This window comes from Aptenodytes forsteri, unplaced genomic scaffold (genome assembly GCF_000699145.1).
Source record: "Aptenodytes forsteri isolate BGI_AS27 unplaced genomic scaffold, ASM69914v1 Scaffold56, whole genome shotgun sequence".
NCBI lineage: Eukaryota > Metazoa > Chordata > Aves > Sphenisciformes > Spheniscidae > Aptenodytes > Aptenodytes forsteri.
The window spans coordinates 5422237-5443332 of NW_008796213.1; the positions used below are offsets into that span (position 1 = coordinate 5422237).

The 21096-nt window shown below is 39.1% G+C and overlaps 1 protein-coding gene across 1 annotated transcript in view; it reads left to right on the forward strand.

Moving 5' to 3' along the window:
• Positions 1–21096, forward strand: part of MYBPC1 (myosin binding protein C, slow type) — a 79613-nt gene that overhangs the window by 35253 nt on the left and 23264 nt on the right. The window contains exons 7-20 of the mRNA XM_019474394.1: positions 923–1071; positions 1431–1548; positions 2832–2883; positions 4526–4582; positions 8067–8233; positions 10452–10584; positions 12237–12361; positions 13457–13562; positions 13870–14036; positions 15661–15823; positions 17093–17199; positions 18436–18569; positions 19709–19865; positions 20516–20620. Coding sequence (XP_019329939.1) covers positions 923–1071; positions 1431–1548; positions 2832–2883; positions 4526–4582; positions 8067–8233; positions 10452–10584; positions 12237–12361; positions 13457–13562; positions 13870–14036; positions 15661–15823; positions 17093–17199; positions 18436–18569; positions 19709–19865; positions 20516–20620 — 1740 coding nt within the window. The remainder of the gene's footprint in view (positions 1–922; positions 1072–1430; positions 1549–2831; positions 2884–4525; positions 4583–8066; positions 8234–10451; positions 10585–12236; positions 12362–13456; positions 13563–13869; positions 14037–15660; positions 15824–17092; positions 17200–18435; positions 18570–19708; positions 19866–20515; positions 20621–21096) is intronic.

The following is a 21096-nucleotide window of genomic DNA, read 5'->3' on the forward strand; positions in this document are numbered from 1 at the left end:
CAGTTGGAGCACAGGTGGCAAACTCTCAGAGCACATCTTTGGTTTTAATTTCATCCCAGAGGAATGCAGTTCAAGCACTGTGAGGACTTTCTGTGTTGTGAACCAGAGCACAGTAAATGGGGACAGTTAGGAGGTTCACTTCCAAACTGCACTCCTGAGCCATACTAACATGGTAAGGTAGCTGCACCCTAAGCAGGGTAGCAGCAATGGTGAGAAGTTCACTACAGGCTATTTAATATGTCTGCTGTGTACTTGGATACACTAAAACATGGTCAGATGGGTTTTTTTAATACATGCCTATTATTTTTCTTGGTTTCTGAGTAGAAAAAATGCATTTTGGGAGGATTTATTTGGAAAATAAGTATAAGGAGTTAGCTGTATTCTCCTCTGGAGGCCATGAATGTTAGGACGGAAACTCAGCAGGGGCTGGGCAGTGGTGTTCTGGAAATTGAGCTTTTACTATTCCCAAATTATTGTTTAGAGAAGACTCTTTCCCCTCCCTTCTCAGCTTAAAGAATTAATGATAGAAATGCATGAAGAACTCCAGGCTTTCTTTTCCAGACTGGAGTTTATTCATGTTACAACTGCCTGGTAGCCTAGGAACACCTGTGCTTTCCTTTTAAGCAAGGTAATTCAAATATTGGGAACAATTTGCCCATTACAACATGGAGTTTTGCCTCAACTACTTTATCCTGCTTCTCTGTGTCTCAAGCTCCACATTGACATGGGCAGAAGGCTTCCAGACCCAAAATCATTAACCTCTGTAACACTGCAGTTCTGTCATAGCCTGTGTGACTCCATATGATTCTTACTGTCGTGGTAGAGCTAGCACCTGGAGCAGTAGTAAAAGAAACTTGTACAGGTGTTACTGACCAACCACATGTACCTCAACGATTGCATTATTCTTTTCTCTTTTTAAAAGGTGGGAATATTACATTTATAGCCAAAGTAGAAGCCAAAGATCTTCTCCGAAAGCCAAATGTTAAGTGGTTTAAAGGAAAATGGATGGACCTGGCCAGTAAAGCGGGGAAGCACCTGCAGCTGAAAGAATCCTTTGAGCGTCACACTAAGGTGTGTCTTTGCTTTTCCTTCTTACAGGGGCAAAGCTCCAAACAGAGCTTAAAGAACAGTTTAAGACAACAGGTAGAAATTCAAGAGCAGTGGATTCTAGCCCTGGCTTCCCCATGCAGATTTTAGTGATGATCTCCGACCCTGCGCAGAAGCAGACTTTTCTGCTCTCCCAGCGCAGGACAAGTAGTGGTGGGGAAATCAAAGTTTTCCGTTGCCATTTCTGGGTTCCAGATTCTTTCCAGAGCCCTTTATTCGAGTTATTCCTTACTCCTCATTTAGGTCTGAAAGACTGAGCTTTTAACTTCTGCTTTGTGCAAATGTATCCCCCACATTAATGAATAATTATGTTTGATTTTTAGATTCACACATTTGAGATGCATATCATTCAAGCTAAGGAAAACTATGCAGGGAACTATCGCTGTGAAGTATCTTATAAGGACAAGTTTGATAGTTGCTCTTTTGACCTTGAAGTCACCGGTAAGATTCCACTTGTGTCTGTAAAGCTTTATAAAGATTTCTTTTTTTTTTTAACCTGAAACGCCACCTAATTTTGTTCAGAACCTTTAAATGAAGTAATGCTTAAAGTGAACATTTTTAGCATAGAGCTCAGAGGATTTTCTTAAGTGTCTGTAATTTATTGTTTAAATGAACATTGGGATAGATAGCATGTGAGACATTTATCCAAAAATTAGAAAAGCTGGCAGATAAAACTAGTATTGAATTCAAATCAGGCTGTGGCACACAAGACAGAGAGCTAGGCTTAGGGCTATTCAGAGAGTGAGGCTTCATCTGGCAGCATCTGAGCAGAGGGATGTGGAGTGGTCATGGCTTGCCAGTCCTTTGCACCCTGTTCGGGCATGGTTGTGATCATACTCCAGAAAGCTATTTCTTCCACTCTTCATCAAAATGAAGAATAGCACAATGTGGAGAGCACTGGAGAGTTGTACCTTTGTCTGCTTCTGTGTTATAAAGGGCCTTACTCTGGCAAATGTTAACCCACAGGCTTATCTTTTCCTCCGAGAACAGTTCTGCCATCACAACAGCACATGCATACCTGCACAATCAGACTGAGAAAGATGGATGTCTTCCGAACTGCCAGGGCCAGCAGCCAGTGGACAAAATAGTTGTTCACCCTCATAAATCATGTGCCTAGACCAGACTGTTCGTTCGCCAGTCAGGGGAAGCTGGTCACAGTTAAGGGGACATTTGACGGCTGACTGACAGCCCGAGGGGCATAGGTAGGTTTGTGTATTCAGAAGCCAGCGGAACAGGGGCCAGCCTGGCTGCATCCACTCACTGGCTGTGGATCAGAACCATTTAATCTGATTCAGGCTGGCATAAATGGGTAATTCACCTCGGGGGGTGAATTCCTCGCACTGAGAATCAACATGAGTCTGTAGTCATAGAGAAGACTGTCTCTTTCCTCTGATGCTGAGCGTACTGAGAAAGTGCAAGATGCAAGCAGGAGAGAAAGCATAGGGAATGGGAAGACAAAAAGGCCAGACCCTGTGTATAGGCAGGAAGGAGATAGGCAAGAAACATCACAGAGACAGATCTCCTATGCAGAACCTCAATTAAGTAAACTTAGCTTAGCACTGAGCAGCTTTGCATTTATCAGAACTTAATGCCAAAGGAGCAGCACAAACTGTGGTCACTTAGCAGGAAACTGAACAAATTTCATATGCCAAATTACATCGATTACATAAATTACATTAATTTCAAATTATGTTTTTAATTCTTGTATTACTGTTGTTTCATAGAATCTTCCCAAGCTGCTCCATCCATTGACATCAGATCTGCTTTCAAAAGAAGGTAACTTCAAGCAGTGGGCCTATGAAGCTCCTCAGTAATGGGTGCTGGTAGCATTCACAGAACTTGTGACAATCTTGGCAGACAATTGTATCAATTATTGGAAAAAAAAATGTTTTTGTAAATAAAGATTAAAGAAGTGGGTTTTAGGGTAGTTGGTAGTGAGTAGAATGAAATAGTTACAACTCATAGTACATATGATATTAAATACTCTACTGTGAAATTACAGCATCATTGCTTTAAGGGAAGATGGAATATTTAAGGCAATTAAATATCTCTTTCTTTAGAGGTTTTTAAAATCATATTTTAATTAACTAAAATGTTCAGCCACGTTTCCTGAAAATTGTCAGCTACAATATGAAAGTTCCTGGTCCCAGTCCTGTACTGATTAAAAGCTGAGAGAAAATTCACACTGATTTCAAGAAGATAGGATCTGGCTTTATGTTGTCTTACAGTAAAAAAGTGTGTCATAAGGCCATTGTTACAGAAAAACTACAGATAATATATTGCAGAGGCCATAAGATAAAGCATTGTGTCTGAAGTCTTTTCCTTTGTTAGTTACCTTTGTGATAAAATACCAATTCAAACCAGTATAGATTGTGATAAAATAGTAATTCAAACCAGTATAGATGTCATCTTTACATTTGATGGAGAAAATTGTCTTAGAAGGACAGAAGAATTCAGAATGAAAATGTTTTGCAAACAGAAAATGAATGCAGTTTGTTAATTTACACATACAAGCAAAGCTGTGATTCAGAAGCAACTGCTTTTATTTAGAGGGATTTGATTTAAAGAGTAAATGCAAAAGATACTACACTCAAGGTGCACTCCTTTCTTGAGCACATTTTAAAAAAAAAATGCAAAACTATTCTGCCCAAGCAGATGAGAATATCTAAATATTTTCTGATTTTCTAAGTAATTTCTTGCCTGCAAAATCTGGGATGAAATATTGGCATCATCTGACTTAACATTTGCAGGATTTTGCCCTTATTTTTACAAATATTAAGGGCATTTCTTTTGTCTATATGAGCTTTATAAGAAGGTAATACTGCTTAAGGTCACATTATAGAAAGAAATGCACCTTCACAGGACTGTGATTCTATCTGTAAAAATGTACAATGTACTGTTTCTTCTTTTTTTAACTGATTTCTCCCTTCATTTAGAGAAAGGTTAAATCTTAAGTGTAATGCTTTGCAATCAGTATTTGACACAGCTATGCATTGTTAAAAGCACCACCCAGCAATGCAAATCTTTGTTTTATATTTGTAGCAAAAGATCAGCACAAGCCCTTTGTTTTTATACACACACACTATGGAAACAAAAAACAAAGCTGGTTGTGTTGACTAGCTCACATTTATTTGTGTTACCGAAATCTAACACAAATCTTGGCAAATTTATGTATGCAGTTACAAAAATTTGTCATCAAAGTATAATAACAAGCAATACAAACCTTTGTGTTATTTTTCACAATTGCCTAAGGAAACATACTTCACGTGAAAAAGAATACAAGTTTGTGTTGATTTTATACCATTATTTGTGTGTCTGGACAGTGTTGAGTATATGAGACATGTAGAGCGTTTGCAATGTGTGTTGTCTAAGTCTTCCTGTATTAAACAAAGATTTGATCTTTTTCTATTAATAACAGCGGTGATGGACAAGACGATGCAGGAGAACTTGACTTTAGTGGTCTCCTGAAACGTAGGTGAGAACCAAGTGATGCAGTGAGCAGGTGTGGATTGCAAACCATTAGGTTCGCACACAGAAAGAGTCAGGTGTAGCATTAATAACTTCTTAAGAATTTTCTGACCTTTCATTTTTTTTCAATGTTTCTAACTATCATTCTCACAGTATAATATGCAAATGTTCAGTTAATTGTACCTTTAAGTGTGCAGAAAAGAAACCTCAGATTTGATTGCACTGGGAAAAAAGTGAGCCACAACCTAAAGAGGCCAATAACATTTAGTTTACTTGCTATTTCTTTTGTGTTTGCATGGAAGGTAGAGGGGGAGAATTTCCTACACAGGGATGAGCAGTTCAGAAAATTGAGTCTGGTGCAAGATTAAAAAACTGCAAGGGTTAAATTTACCACTTTGGGTACATCTTAATTTGATTTTATAAGCATCCTGATATGAAAAATCATATATCATGCTTTCAAACCATAGACATTGGTATTAATTCTTTGTAGCTTTCTGTTTCAATACGTGCACACAAATATTCGGTGGCATTTTATTCAACTTAAATGCTGTGATGGAGAAAAACTTGGTGTTTAGTCTTTTAATAGGTTAAGACAAGATAGTTAATTCATCATTTTTTAAAATTTATCACAGAAATTTTATATGCCATGGAAATCAATGGCAACTGACCATAGAGAATTGGAAAAGGAACTAGATCCTTTATCTCATTTACCACTTACTCTGAAAGAGGAAAACCCAACATGCAGTACTAATTACATAAAAAGTTCACAATGGGCTCATGGGCTATGATGGTGAGAATAGTATTTAAGCAACTAAAGCAAACAGGAAAGGCTGAAGGTAAAAGTAGGCAGTGAAAGAATTACCTGAACCAATTCAAATCCACCAGGTCTTTGGTTTTTTAATCTTCTCATCCCTAATTAGGATCTTCAGTTTGACATTTTATCATATTAATACAACTTACCATGACAGTTCTCATGACTGCCTGCGGGGTGTTTGGTTAGCAACATGAGAGTTGCATGTAAGAGGTCTTGGGGTTTTTGTGGAAGGAGAAATGTGATTTAAGAGTCATTATCACTTCACTAACAAGTAACTCACATGTTTTGTAAGATAAATACTGTATAGCCATATAAACATAGTATACCTATCGTGTGGTTAATGGGCAAAGCAAACTTTTAGTTTTTAAACACCACTATTTGATATTGGTCAAATCGGTTCATCACCTCCATGCTTCAGGCACTGAAATGCAACCTCAGACTTCTGAGCTTAATTGAATAAGATTGCTAATTAAGCCCCAGTCTGGATATTAATATCCATTTTTATGAAGACAAATATGTTTTCATTTCAATTTTTTCAAGAGGCAATGTTGCAGGTGCATTCCTTCTCTTTCGCATAGTTATATTACCAAGGAAAGAGCTAGAACTTTTCACCTGTGGTGCATAATACTTGAAACATGTTTTTAAAAAAAAACCTAAATGCACAGAATCTATATACTGCCTATTTTCTAATTTCGTGCTGGTCTTGCAGGAAGACAAACCAGTTCTTATCTCAGTAAGCCACTCTGTGACTGGTTATGCTTCGTCAACGCAATGGATCAGTAACGGCATGAAATTCCAAAAGGCACAAGATCTCAAAAACACTCAAACATTTAGGTCCTTTTTTTTTTTTAAAGTACATCTTTCAACAAAATGCACATTTTCGGGGAAAAGATCTGAAAGCGATTTTGTAGAGAGGTCAATCTGCTTAGGAAATACCAAGCATTGTTTGCCCACTACCCACAGCAGAAACTATTGTGGTCTCAGAACGAAGTTGGTTTGCTCTAAGTGTCATAATTTGTTCTCCAGTTACGCAAGAGGAAAAAGAGTCTGGAATTAATTATTTCAAGCTGGTTGAAAATCAGGATACTCTAACTGATCCTCATTCTCAACTACTGCCTCATTTAAAGGGGTACATTATCTTGATTCCCCTAGAATGTACCTCTCCTTAGCACGGACAGGCGTTGCATGGCAAGGGTCCAGCCCTGGGAGAGGAGAATGCCGCCCCATGGGGTGTGTCAGCTTTTACATATGTTTGCAAGCTGATCTCGACTTGCCGCCATGCAGAAGGAATCTCACTGAAATGCCAGTGTTCGCTGTACATAGTCACCGTCCAGAAAGCATAAGCACAGATAAAAGTAAAAGGAATGAAACATAAAATTACATACCTGAGGTTGTCTAACAATAATTCTAAGATAACAATGTAAGTATTTCAAAGACTCATCAGTGAGAAGCTTTTTTCCTTTTTAAAATAACACTGGCATGTTACGAAAATTAATAAACCTCATGGATTAAACAGGAAAATGGTTTTCCATAGTTCCTCATCCAACCGTGCAGAGATTCTCAGGGACCCCCAGTGCTATTCTGTATATGTTAAAGAAAATTCTCTGTCAGACTTGATAGAGCTCAGCTCTAACAGTGTCTCGCTCCAAAGCTCAGTCTTTTTTTATTTCTCAAATGTTTATTTTCTCACTCTGTTCTCAAAAGTACTGATTTCATTGGACCAACTAGATAAAATCAGAATGATCCTGGTCTGATCCTAATGAATTTACAGGAAAAAATGTCTAGATTTCTGCTCCAATTCCCGGATTGTTCTAGCAGTTCACTTTTTTGAGCTAAGCTGTCAGTCTCAAAAATTATCATTTTGTTCAGGATGCTTCCATTGTTCTCTCATTTAATGGCTGCCATTGTGAAAATAATTATATTTCTCTTTATCGGTTGTCTTAGCTTGGAGTTGCAGATAGTAAATATGGTATTGAAACTTCTGTATAAAGGTGATGCTATTCACACAGGCCTCTGAAAACACTTCCTGCTCTTAAGACTGAGATAAACATGGAAGCCAACAGACCCATCTTGCAAGTCCAAGCTGGTGTGGAAATCTCCAGTTCCTATCCATATGCCAACTTTAAGTAACTCTGAGAAGCACTGGTGTAACTATAAACAGACCCAGATTCCCTTGGATTTCAATGTCCTTTCATTGGTCACCCCTAGTAGCAGTTACAGGGACTCAGGGTTTGAAAGCATTTTTATATAATTATGAATGTACCGATTAGACTCAGATCTCAGTGGTGCCATCACAAATTGTAACTGATTCCATTCAAGTTACAACAGATAAAACTGATTTAAGTGGGATTAGCCCATATGCTATTATAGTACTACATTTTCAAACGGCATTGTTTTTTTTAAATAATGAAGCAATACAAAACCTCTCATAACTGATTACATCAGAAAAGGCCAAATTAAAACTTACATCCAAATTCTGCCTTCAAGTAGTGTAAAGTAAGATGTGACTGTCATTCTGAGCTATTCCACTCGTACTGAGTGAAATAAAAAAATATGATGGCGGCCTTCAAATTTTGATCAAAACATTTCTAGCCTTGCCATAGATTGTTTCACCTTTTTTGTGGTGTGAGAAAGCCTCATTAACTCTTCTCCCATAATTTTATTTTGCTACTGTTAGGGAGATTAAACAGCAAGAGGAAGAACCTGAGGTAGATGTGTGGGAGCTCCTGAAGAATGCGAATCCCAGTGAATATGAGAAGATTGCTTTTCAGTATGGTATCACTGACCTGAGAGGCATGTTAAAGCGTCTGAAGCGCATGCGCAGGGAAGTGAAGAAGAGTGCAGGTATGGATAAGGCAGAATATTCTTATGTTCAGTAGTCAAACATCAGCATCCACCTTAAAAACCCAAACTTGCTTTATTTCCATGTTGCACACTACAGCTCAAGCCTTATTACTGCAAGGAGTTAATCAGAAGGCGGCTTTGGTCCGCTGTGGTTAGTGTAAACACCCTATCCCATTCAGTGCTTACCAAAAGCGTCCCTCCCTCTTGGCCACACAGTAGTTCCAACTGGAACAAAGTCCCCCAGTTGTGTTGAAAGGTGTTACCTGATCAAACAGTATGGAAATTAGACCTTGTGTTATCATTAATATCTTCTGCTCTAAAATAGAGTCACTTCAAACACATTGTTTGCACTTCACAATTTCATTTTGCACTTAATCTGACATTCCTCTGAAATCCCCTCTGTACTAAAAACCCTCCCCACCTACCCTACTGAATAGTATGAGTGGTGTCACACATACATAAATATAGATACGTGTTTATATGTATGTGTATATATACATATGCATATATAAAATAAATGTATATGTTGCATAATACGTACAGACACACATATAAATACAACACACTATCCATTTTACTATTGTGGCATTTGCTTGCTCCTGGAGAGCATTTCAGAACTGGATGCAATATATACATCTGCTGTTCCACTGGTTTCCTGGAAGAGTCCCGTTTGTGTAGGTGAAATCCTCCACAAATCCAGCTGTAATCCAGCTGCCTGATATACCCTCTCTCCTCACCATTACCTCACATCATAACATGCATTCTGTTACTACACATTAATTTTTATTTATATTTTTCATTTGCTGGTATATCTGATTCTGGCCACAGTTGAGGGAGGGAGAAATGGAGTCAATGGGCTTTGGCTGAGCCACTGGGGCAGTTTCTGTATCCAGTGGAGCTCTTTAAGGGGTTGAAGCCCAGGGAAACTCCTCACCTTCCCCAAGGAATCTGGAGTAGGGCTGGAAGCTGGGGCAGGAATTGCGTAGCTGGCAGGAAGAGCTGCTCCCTACCCAGGTGCATCATGTGGAAGTGCCTGAATGTTTTACTGGGAAAGGGGCATCTCCCAGCACCTGGGACCAGTCTGTCTGGTCCCTCTCCCCAGTTCCCTGTTGAGTAGGATGGAGCTGCCAGCCATATCAGGATTTTTCAGTGGACAGGGTTTTCCCTACAGGAGGTGCTCTAGACGTTGGGGAAAATGTCTACAGTAATGACAGGATGAGAGCAGGGTGTTCTTCCCCTCACACCACCTCTATTATAAGTTGGAAACTTTTACACTGCAACAAGATACATAAAAAATCCTTTTCAGAATTAATAACTCTACTCCTGTTGTGTTAATATATTCAGTCTCCTGCAATCAGACATATGCATTATATAAACATTAGCAGAAATCGATTACTTAGCTGTGGGCAATGAGTTTGAGGCACCATTTATTTATTTTTCAGCCACAGATATTTGCTCCCTGGGTCTAACTTTTGTGGCTGGCAATATCTAAATGTTGATGTTAAAGTGTTTTGAAATGTTTGAGTTGCACCTGGCCTTACCTTGCCCAGAACAACTTGGCCTACATTTGCACATCTCAAAGAACCTTTCTGAAAAGCCCCATTAGGATTCACAGGCTGACAACTTTTGCCTGGTTTCAAATATTTTTGCAAATGTTTTGCAGCTGTAACATTTACCACAAGTGGAACTGCAATGTACACCTTGCAACCTACAGAAAGAATCAGGAAAGCTAATTTGGCTTTTAGGCAAACCAATGTGTTTATTCTGATAATGGGAAGCTCAATAGGAATTTTAGCTTAAAATTCCTTGTCAGCTTGAGTGGCAGTGCTAATAGAGAAGTCCTTTGTAACAGATTCGTTGTAAATCAATCCATGGCACCAACTGTATACCATTTTATTCTGACATAGCACTTCCCAGCAAGCTGTCAAAGCCACATCTACCCAATCCTATTCAGAATACAGTCACACTGCAAAGTCATGAAGAGATACTAGCTTGAACGTGGTCAAGATAATCAGATCCGCATAGCTTTGCACTTATTCTAATGTTTCTAGAAAATAAACTGATTCATGTGGACTAGTCTAAGAATATAGAGTGATGCATAATATTGTGTGCATGTATTCTGACGGCTTTGATGAGATTTATGCAGTGTCATTTCAGCATTCATATTCTTGCTTGTTTTCTGATATTCTTTTATAACAACACTTGGTTTCCACGACAGCTTTTGCCAAAGGTCTTGATCCTGCATATCAGGTGGACAAAGGAGGTAAAGTAAGGTTCATGGTGGAGCTAGCAGATCCAACAGTGGAACTCAAGTGGTATAAAAATGGCCAAGAAATACGACCAAGTGCAAAGTAAGTGGTTTGATTGTATGTGAGCAATAATATGGGTATACATGTACTTCCTTGACAAGTGTGTTGCATAGATCTATCTCTTTGCTCAGGTTGCACCAATTTTATTTCTGAATTTCATTACACGTGAAAAGTATGCAAATGATACTATATTGCTCATGACCCAGAAAAGTCCGCTGTATGCTAAATGTTAATGCAGATTGGCTCCTTTGCCTCAAGAGAAAAGAATTAAAGATCCTCAACAAAACATGGAGCCATTTCCTACTTGGTAGTTTTTAAAAAATCGGGAAGCACTGTGAGTAAATAAATCTCTTCTCCTCAGCACTATGAAATCTGAAGGAGGTCAGAATCTTTCTACAGTATTTGGTTGCTAAGAGGAGAGATGTTTAACATCACATACTTACCCACCTGGCTTATAAACCACCTGAGGAAAGGGGAGCGAGGTTTGTCTCACCTTCCACTACCCAGTTAACACTCACACTGAAGTCAGCAACCTGCATAGCTCAAAGTGACTTCAGTCATGTGCAACAGGTCTAGTGTACCCAAGCTTCTTCGTCATCTGTATCACCTGCATATTGGTTTACTCTCTGGCTTTATCTAGAAGAAGTGACTTTTCAGGTGCAGGCACTTAAGTACAGGTAGATCAATGGCTGGAAGTGGAGCCCAGTCCCTAGTGGGGGCACAACCAGCTCTTACAACGTGGTGCAGAAAATCCCATTCCACAGTCAGACACAGCTAGGAATGACAATATGCAACCAGTAATGCACAACAATGTAATGTTCCTCAAATGTTGCTCAGCAGCACAAAATCCTAGCAACTTTCTCTTCAGGCCCTGTGAAAAAACAGTAATTAGCAAAAGCCCTCTTACAGAGAAGGGGCAGATTTCTTTCATTCTGTTGCTGCAGAAGTCAATGAAGGATTTTGAGTAATATTCATAGTCGACAAAAAATGCATAATAAAGAGGGTACCTTTTCTTTAGCCCCTATATCTGCCATGAGCGGTTCAGAACTGTTTCGCAGGCAGCTATGTGAATACCTCTCCAGTAGAAGGACCTGGATTGAATGCTCCAGTGCATTTCTTCCAGGCTGCTGAAGCAGCTGTCAGATGCTAATGAGCTTTGGTCATTACAAACCTGGAGCAGATCTAAACTGGTGACATAAAGGTGAAAGGCTCCATATCCCATTACCAAAACCCCATATCCCATTACTGATCTCTTGTGCCATCTGGCCTACCAATAATATTAACTTCTTAACTTTGGCTATTATTATACTTCACAAAAATGTTAAGAGTGTCGGAATGAGGATGGTGTCCTGTTACTGGTTATTTTCATCTTTACTCATCTAGAGTTTCAGACTCCATTTTATTTGCCAACCTTCAGAGCCTGCTCATTTTTTTTACTTTTTCATATCACCCAAGCCTGGATTTTGGAACAAGCCAGAAGATGCTCGTTGTCACTCTACACCATAGCTCTTTTTGCTAAAAAGTCTATGACAGGTCTGTTGAATCTTGGAAATGGCTTCCCAGCACAATTTTTCCAGTTCTATGTAAAAAAACAGGACTTTCACCTCTAATAATCCCTAAAGCACTTTCTACATAAAACAAAAGGGGTCCAGCAGTTTTGCTAATGTATCTTTGCTGCATTCCTGTTCAAACAGATACATTTTTGAGCACAAAGGTAACCAGCGAATTTTATTCATCAATAATTGTACGATGGCAGATGATGCTCGCTATTACGTAACAGCTGGTGATGAGAAATGCTCCACAGAACTGTTTGTGAGAGGTAACTATGTCAGCTTGCTCCTGTTACGCCTGCTGTAAATTGGTGTGGCTTCTTTGACTGCAACAGAAACTAACAGGGAGGATCTGGTTCAGTATATTTTTGTATTTGTATTAGCAGCCCTTAGGATCACTCTGTATTTTGGTGATCCCTGACCATTTTTTCCCTCATCCTGTATTTAGTAATTTAGTGAAAACCCTGAAATGGGGATACGGCTCATTTCATACTGTGCATTGGGATCTAGTGGGGCTGTGGTCCCCTTCACAGTTTTAAAGCCATTTTGGAGACTTGTTTGTCATAGCGTTGGCTTTCCCTAACACCACACTTAGGTACCTGATGATCCTGATATTCCTGGTCCAACTGGTCTGTTTCAAGTACCCTCAGACCAGGCTTTCTAGCAGTTAGTTTTCATTCCATCTGCACAGATTTAAGGGAAGACTCTATCAAAAGCTATGAACGGGTGGCCATTTCTTCACCCTTTTTGCTCCCACAGTATTGACAGTCTTACTGATAATATTCACGGCATTACTCACACATGCACAACAAAACAAACAGAAAACCAAAACTTACAGTGAGAGAAAAAAATCATCAAATATTTCAGAGAGCTATTTAAAATAATGGAGACCATCGCCCCTATAAATATCATAGGTTAACTGTTGTACAATCTCTTGCTATTAAATAAACTTGAGTTTTGACAGCAGGGATGGGTTAAACCAATAAGGGCACTGCGTTATGTCATCAGGTCATCTTATTGTGCATAACGGGCTATAGGACCTAACGAAAACGCAGCTTTATGAGAGGGATCTGTGGGAGGCAAGAGGGGGAATGTCAGCTTCTCATGTCGACCTGCCTGGACAAACTGTCAATAAAAAGGGATGCAAGGCAGGTATTCATCTGAACAAATGTTGGGTTTTTATTTAGCACATTTCCTACTAGCACCTTAATGAGCAATCACTTTTCTGATTTACGGCAGAAAAAGCTGTGCTGAGACTAATATTAGAATTTTAAAGTACTGTCGTCTTCTATAGCATGATTTTGAAAACCTCTTTCACTGTTTTATCTCTCAGATGGTAAATCTGTAATTTTCTCTTTCCAAAGATCCTCCAATTTTGGTGACCAAAGGCCTGGAGGATACCAGTACCTATGTTGGTGAACGAGTAGAACTGAGCTGTGAAGTGTCTGAGGATGATGCAAATGTGAAATGGTAAGCCACATTTTGAACAGATACTGTTTTCCTTGAGAATAAAACCCTGAATATTTTAATTGTAGGCAAAACTGTGGACAGCTTTTTCTATACCAGTAAACCTGAAAATTTCTAAGAAAATCTCAAGAAAACATTATTCAAAAATGTAGCAACAGCAAAAATATCCTTACACATTCATGGATGAGTTTGTTTAACCTTTCCTCGTGCCTTAAGTCTTATAAAGTCTTCTCTGGAAGTTTCATTCTATGGGAGTCCTATTTGCACAGGACATCTATTGGAAAAATAATCATTCTTTGTTTTCCATTAGGTTTAAGAATGGTGTAGAACTTAACAATGAACCTAAATCTCGGTATCGAATCAAGGTTGAGGGTAAAAAACACACTTTGATCATAGAGGAAGCTGCAAAAAATGACAATGCAACTTACTCAGTAATGACAACTGGAGGCCAATCAGAAGCTAAGCTTTCGGTTGATTGTAAGTATCATCCATCTTGCTCTTGAATTCATATGTCACAGTTTACTAGCTTACAGAAATAAATAATCTGCTTGCCTTTTCCTGGGGGTTTAAAGGGAGACTTAACTTCCATACCAATTTCTTTGCTGCAAATCTCCAGGACAGTGACTTTCCTTTAGACGCTGTTTGCAGCAACAGGCAATGGACTAGTCCTGCTTGAAAACTTTCTGTCACTCCATTAAGATAGGAAACAAAGCTATCCATCCAAAGATATAACAGGTCAACAAAGTGAAATTTTCAAGGGAAGTATCTGCTTTTCTTTAATCCTTTCAGGTTTTCACCGGAAAGCCAAACCAAGGCTTTTTAGCCAAAATCAGAAAAAAAGTATGTTGGAAAAAATAAGAAGTTCTATAACTAGGCATACTGTTAACAGGCACTTGACCTGAACTCATAGGCACAAACACATGACTATGTAGCTCCCTCAGTATTGTTTGTGCAATATCTCTTTAAAATGCCTGTGGGTTTTAGCGAAATGTATGTGCCCATCCTCTAAAGTTATCACACATTATGCATAAACATACACTGTTTTGTATACTGCTTTTGACTATTTTGTACAAATTGGCATCTTAAGCACAACCTATTCATGCTGTTCTATTATCAAGTTGGAAATTATCCTCGATGGCTATTGAGCTCCATCATCTTTCCTTTCATGCAACTTCTTCTGAGGATTTTCCAACTGGCTTTCTATAAAATGCTGCCTTTCCCATCACTCTTTGTTTCCTATGTCAGATTATAGTCAGGGATATTTACTGCATACACATGGTACTGTGTGTCCAGCCTGGACTTTGGTCTACAGCATCTAATCTTCCAGAAAGTGGAAGTGAACTGGGGCACCAGTTCTCAGACTCAAGTTTTACAAAAGCTAGTAATATCTGTGGCTATTCGTAGGGTGAGGTAAGGCAGTTTAGCAAACATGAGAACAAGTAGTGTATGAAGCTAAGCTTACTGGCCAGTCAGCCTTTGCTACCAGCCTGACAAAACAGGTTGAGAACTACAGTCCCCACTTGTGATTAAATACTTTGGTAAGTCTCCAAATTATCTCGGATCAGCTGGGAGGGCTATGAGAGCAGTTAGATGGCTGTTAGATCACAGGAAAGGTGGGTTGTAATCTCTTCCAGTGCATAGGTCTGGGGACATGGGTCTTTCACATCTTGAAAGTTTCTTACTGGACTCTGGGGGATAGAAACACCCTACCTCCAGCACCTAAACACCAGAGAGGGGACAGCATTCAAATTGTGCTCCTGGGCTTAGTTCCTCTACTGGCAATAACCATGGAGTTTCCCCAGTCAGGGCATGGATATTTTGGATCACCCTTTCTAAGGCATCAGACTACATGGAAAGAGGTTAACTTATGTAGCTTACGTGTACATATTACTGGTATTTGGACTTAAGAACTTTATTATTGGAGGCATTTAACTTATGTAGCTTACATGTACATATTACTGGTATTTGGACTTAAGAACTTTATTATTGGAGGCATTTTTCTGACTTGAAGACTATTGTGATGGCTAGTAGCAGCTCCATGACAGAATCATGAGCTATTGTTTGATATTAGCATTAAAATCTCTGCTTCTGTTTTCCTAAGTGAGACCACTGAAGATATCACTTGCACTAGAAGACCAGACTGTGAGGCTTGGACAGGAAATCCACCTGAAGTGTGAGATATCTGAGAACGTGGAAGGGAAATGGTACAAAAATGGACAACTGGTCGAAGCTGGTGACCGTGTAAAGCTTTATCACAAAGGAAGGTAAGCCTGTTGTGTATTGACTTGACTTCTGATGGAATGACACTGTAGAGATGTGCCAATATATGGGATACTTCACTGAAAACTATCTGGTAATCAAGCCTTACCTCTGTCCCTCAAACATTTATTTTTATCATCATAAAAGCCATGTCTCCTTGCCCCCTTTCATCTTGTGTCTTTTGGCTGTGGAGGACAATAATCAAATCCTTGATCCATCTAAGTTCAAGCTATTAATTTTTCTTAACATTGCTGTTGCTGTTAGTATGGGATATTAAGTAGGAAGGTAAAATAGTTGTTAGACATTATTAAAAACATATAGCTTTTAAATGTCTGTTTTTCTGATAACTTCTGTTTGTGTCAGCTCAGACCATGTATCTCTGCCCATGCAAAGTGCGTGGAGATATCAGGTCCCTTTGGATTTATAATCCATCCTTTTTCATGGAAAGTTTGTCAGTTTAAAAAAAAAACAAAAACCAAAACAGGTCCTACCTTTAACTACATCCTCTTCACTTCAGCTTAGCAGACCATTCATACAGCTGGGAACTGCACTTGTGAAGATGCTCCTAAACAGGCTATGAAACGTTTGCATTGATTCCATAATGCTCGTTAAGTCGCAATAGGGGACAAGTGCCAGCTGTGTAATGACCCCTTGGATTGACATAAGATGAAGGAGCTCCCCACAACCCATGTAGGCCCATAGGGTGAGGTGAGGGAAAGGGGAGCAGGAAGGGCACAGAGGTGAGTCCTACCTTGAACAAAGCTTAGCCACAGCAGGTGACAGGAGAGCAAAAATATCATCGTACTGGAAGATGCAGTTAGGTAGTAAGAGCAGCATATGCTTTGTTCATCCATTTCTTTATTCTGGCAAACAAATAGCAGATTGGATCCTGTCACAAAGATGGTCTAACAAAAGTCAGAATATTCTCACAATGGGATCACCTCAACATTTTTTCTTGAACAATGAAATTACAATCTAATGGCAGCAGCACAGAATCCCTGTGTCAAGATTACACTCCTGTGTTTTTCTACTTCTGTGTTCAAACAAAAAATATTAGAATTAGTTACATTATTTGCTGGTTGTCTCAATAATATTTTGTACAAATCACAAAGTATTTAATCAGCTAAAATACCACTAAGCAGCCAGCAAAGGATTTTTAGTCAGTAATTTTACACACTTGCACAGATCTCCTAAATGTTTCACAGATTTTTCCTTATAGCTTCAAGCAGTCTTCAAAAACAATTTACATTTCTTTCTTTTTCAATTTTTTACAGAATCCACAGATTTGTTATAGCGAGCGCTGCTGTTGATGATGAGGGTGAATACATGTTTGTACCAGATGCCTATAATATTAATATTCCATGCAAAGTACATGTTGTGGGTAAGTATATGGCACAATGACTTATATATAACATCTCTTTCTCTGACCCTTGGAAATTAAATGCAGCGTGCAATATCCTTGATTACAATCAGTTTGTTTCCTCTGAGCAGGCATCTACCACAGAAAACAGAGCGGCTGCTTTGGCAAAGTGCTAGCTAGTCAGAGAGCGCTTTGCCTGTGCTCAGGATCTGCTCATAGTTTACAAGCCTGGGGGAGCTCCCAGGGAAGGCTTCTTGATGTTGAATTCCTAAACCTAAACCACTACTAAGAGTTTGTGTAAAACACCTGTTGCCATCCTCTTTTCAGATATACAGTGTTGTCGTCTTTGAAGAATTGGCTTGCTGACATTTCAAAATGTGATTTGGTTTGGTAATATATTAGTAAAGCAGGTACATATTCTCTAAATACATCAAATGATATCTAGAGAGTGAAATGTTTCTGGTCAGTTTTTATTCACTCAGCAAAACAGAAGGCTTGTTAATGATCCCAGTCATTGAAACAAAAATAGAACAAGGCATTTTCTCTTCCCACAATGATACCTCACGGGCTTTTAACTGCAACCAGTGACTTGGAAGTCAAAAGGAGAGCACCATAAAGGCCCAAAGCTTTAGAAAATATGGTTTGTAATTGAAGCTGAAGGAAGTGGGATATCTGTGTTAGAAAGGTTTAGGGAGAATGAAGAAGGAAGGGGTACTGGAGGGTATGCTCACAGATATAATCTTCTAATACATTAAAAAAAGTTGTAAAAGGATATTAATCAGTTGCTCTTCATACACATGGGCTACAACAAAAGTGACCATTTCATTTTCAGGAAAAGGATTTGGGTTAAGAAAACTTTTAAACTGTAAGAACAGTGATGTCTGAAGGGTGGTAACTCCAGGTGTTGAAGAAAGCCTGCAATGGAAATTCTCAAGAGCCACTTAGAGGAAATCTCTCTCAGAAGTTACCTAAATATGCATAATTCTGCCTCAGAAAGACAGATTTTTTTTTTTATGGTCCTACTATTCCAAAATTTCTATGGTGCTATGATTTATTTTTCATCAGACAACTATTTCCTTAAAAAAAAAATTCTTTACAAATTTTCTTCCAAACAAAACTCCGTTGACTAAAAATACCAAAATACCAGGAAAATACAAAACATAGAGTATGTTTCTCTATGTTGCAGACCTGTGCCAGGTCACTGAACTCTCAGAGTGGCAGCCACATGGCAAATTTGGACAATCTCTCCTTTTTCAGATCCTCCTAAACTCCACTTGGATGGTCTTGGGGAAGATAACGTTGTGACAGTAGTGGCAGGAAGCAAACTACGACTTGAGATCCCCATCTCTGGCGAGCCAACTCCAAAAGTCATGTGGAGTAAAGGGGACAAGGTACATTGTCATTACACACATTTCTTTAGCTTGACAAGGGGCCTTTTACTTCAAAAAATAACCTTTAGCCTTGTGAAGACATTGATTTTAATGGCAGAAAATAAGGAGATGCATTTTATGTAAAAAACTCTCCTCACTCAAAAATGAAGGGTAAAATGGACAAATACTATTTAGTATCTTCTGGGTCTTTTTGAGGAAAGGCTGAAATTAATGAAGGAAAAAGATATGGTTTTGCTATAAATAAATTGTAAAGGAGAGGGACATATGAGATACAGAAGAAAACTAGTGAAAATCTACCAAATGGCTACTTCTTCTGTACATACTGCCCAGAATGGCTGCCAGGTTTTGATAGGAAGCCACGGTATGGTCTGGTTTTGGAAAATGAATGATAAATTCTGATGGAGTGTCAAGTCTCAAATGAAACAACAGGCTGGGCAATTGGTGTCTTGCATTTGGGGTCTTAATGCAAAATTTTGCACAGATCAATCCCTGACTGTGTAATACCAAAAAGACACTTTTCACATTTAAATTTTCATTGTGGTATGTGGAAGCTGGAACATGTTATTATTACTGGATTTGTCAGACCTATCTGGTCAAATCTCTGACTACTATTTTTCAAATATTAATTGTAGTATCACCACTGTGGACTAGTCTAAATAGGGAATTATTCTAGGAGAGTTCTTACTCCAAAATACGTGCCAGCATTTGAAATCTGTGAGGACAAACTACTGACCGTTACAATCACTCTGACCTTTAAACTGAACAAATTACATTTCGATGAGACTTTTGGGAGAATCCACTACTCTCTTTCCATCAAATTAATGACAGGTAGTGTTGACAAAAGCATGTTCTTGCTCACAGGACAAGTAAGCCTAGCGCCTCTTCCTTTGAGATGCAATGGCTGAACTGAGTACTAAACAGTTACCGTATTTTAAAGTTATTTATTTGTCCCTCAGTTATTTTGTCATTTTTGTGATCATTAGGTGACTGAAATTCTGAGCTTTAGTGTGTTTTTTATTACAGTCACTTTAGTATTTTTGCTGAAGTGTCCTGTACTGCATTTGGATTTTGATTTTTGAGCATTTTGATTCTCAAATCCAGAAAATATGACTTTCCCCTCTGCTTACTTTGACTCCTAGTGGATCACAGACAGCGGAAGAATACGGGCAGAAACATACCCAGACAGCAGCTGTTTGGTCATTGATACAGCTGAGAGGGAAGATTCAGGTCCTTTCAGAATAACGTTAAAGAATGAGGCTGGAGAGGACACAGCTCTAATCAACATTAAAGTGGTTGGTAAGTCACGTGGAACAGTGCACATGAGCCATGTCTTTTATCACAGCCCTTTTCAATAAATACTCCTTGAAGAACCCTACTGTTCTGTACCCCAACAAGAGACAAATTCTTCTTCCTCTATCTGAAGGGTCTCTTCTGTAGATGCTGTCCTCCCTAGCTACCAAACTGTTGTAGATTCTCAGAAAAATTCCATTTCCCTGTTTTTCCCCATTTTCAGATGTGGAATTGAGGTGCAAGGATACTATGGCCCAGTGTTACTGAAGGACACAGGAGCTTAGCATGGGATTTAAGTAGGAGTTAATTATCACCCCGCTGCCACCTCATGCTGCAAGGGCCAAACTTGTGCAGTTACCTCAGGGTGTCCTTAACACTCCCCGTTCTCCATTCTTCATGTGGCTGTGGGCCCTGTCTTACCACATGCCCTCAAGTGCCCCTCAAGTGTCTTGGCTGTGCTGAAGAGCTTGGCACTTATCCCTTCCTAACCACCTGCCAGGATCCACAAAGACCTTTCTCTCTCTCCTCATTAGGAAATCCTGTTGCACTTCAAAAACTATTTAGATTTGTTTCTTATTTGACATTTTTTATTTCAACCTATGCAAAAAGAAGAAAGATTTTTTTTTTTTTCATAATATTTACTTTGTTTACAACAGATGTCCCTGATCCTCCTCAGGCACCACATGTGACTGAGGTAGGTGAAGACTGGTGTGTTATGACCTGGGAACCTCCGGCAAATGATGGTGGATCACCCATCTTAGGTACATACTTTTTTTTGTGGTGGTGCTCTAATATAGACAAAAGAAACAAACACCTAATAATGGACGCCATAGGATCAGAGTTTAGCTCAGGCCCTGGAGAGTTGCACTCTGAGTACCCAGTTGCAAGAATGTTCTACCCAATCTTCGACTTTATTGGATACCTGTTTTTCTAATGCTTTGAGATTTGTCATTTTGTATGTTGCCAAATTATCAATCCCCCTACTTGAAAGACAACCCCTTATAATACCAAACTTTGAACAGTTAGCCTGTTTGAATGTTAGCAGGGATTTCAGAAACAATTTACTGAGTAAATTGGAATATCTTCTAATACACTGAACCAAGAGGAAAGTCAGAGGGGCCCAGAGAGGCCAGCAGAATCAGGCCCTTTTCACACTGAACTGACTACAGCAGTGTTGTAAGTGAAGTCCAAAAAAAGCTCGTACATGGCCATGAAAGCCAAATAGATGACTATCAGA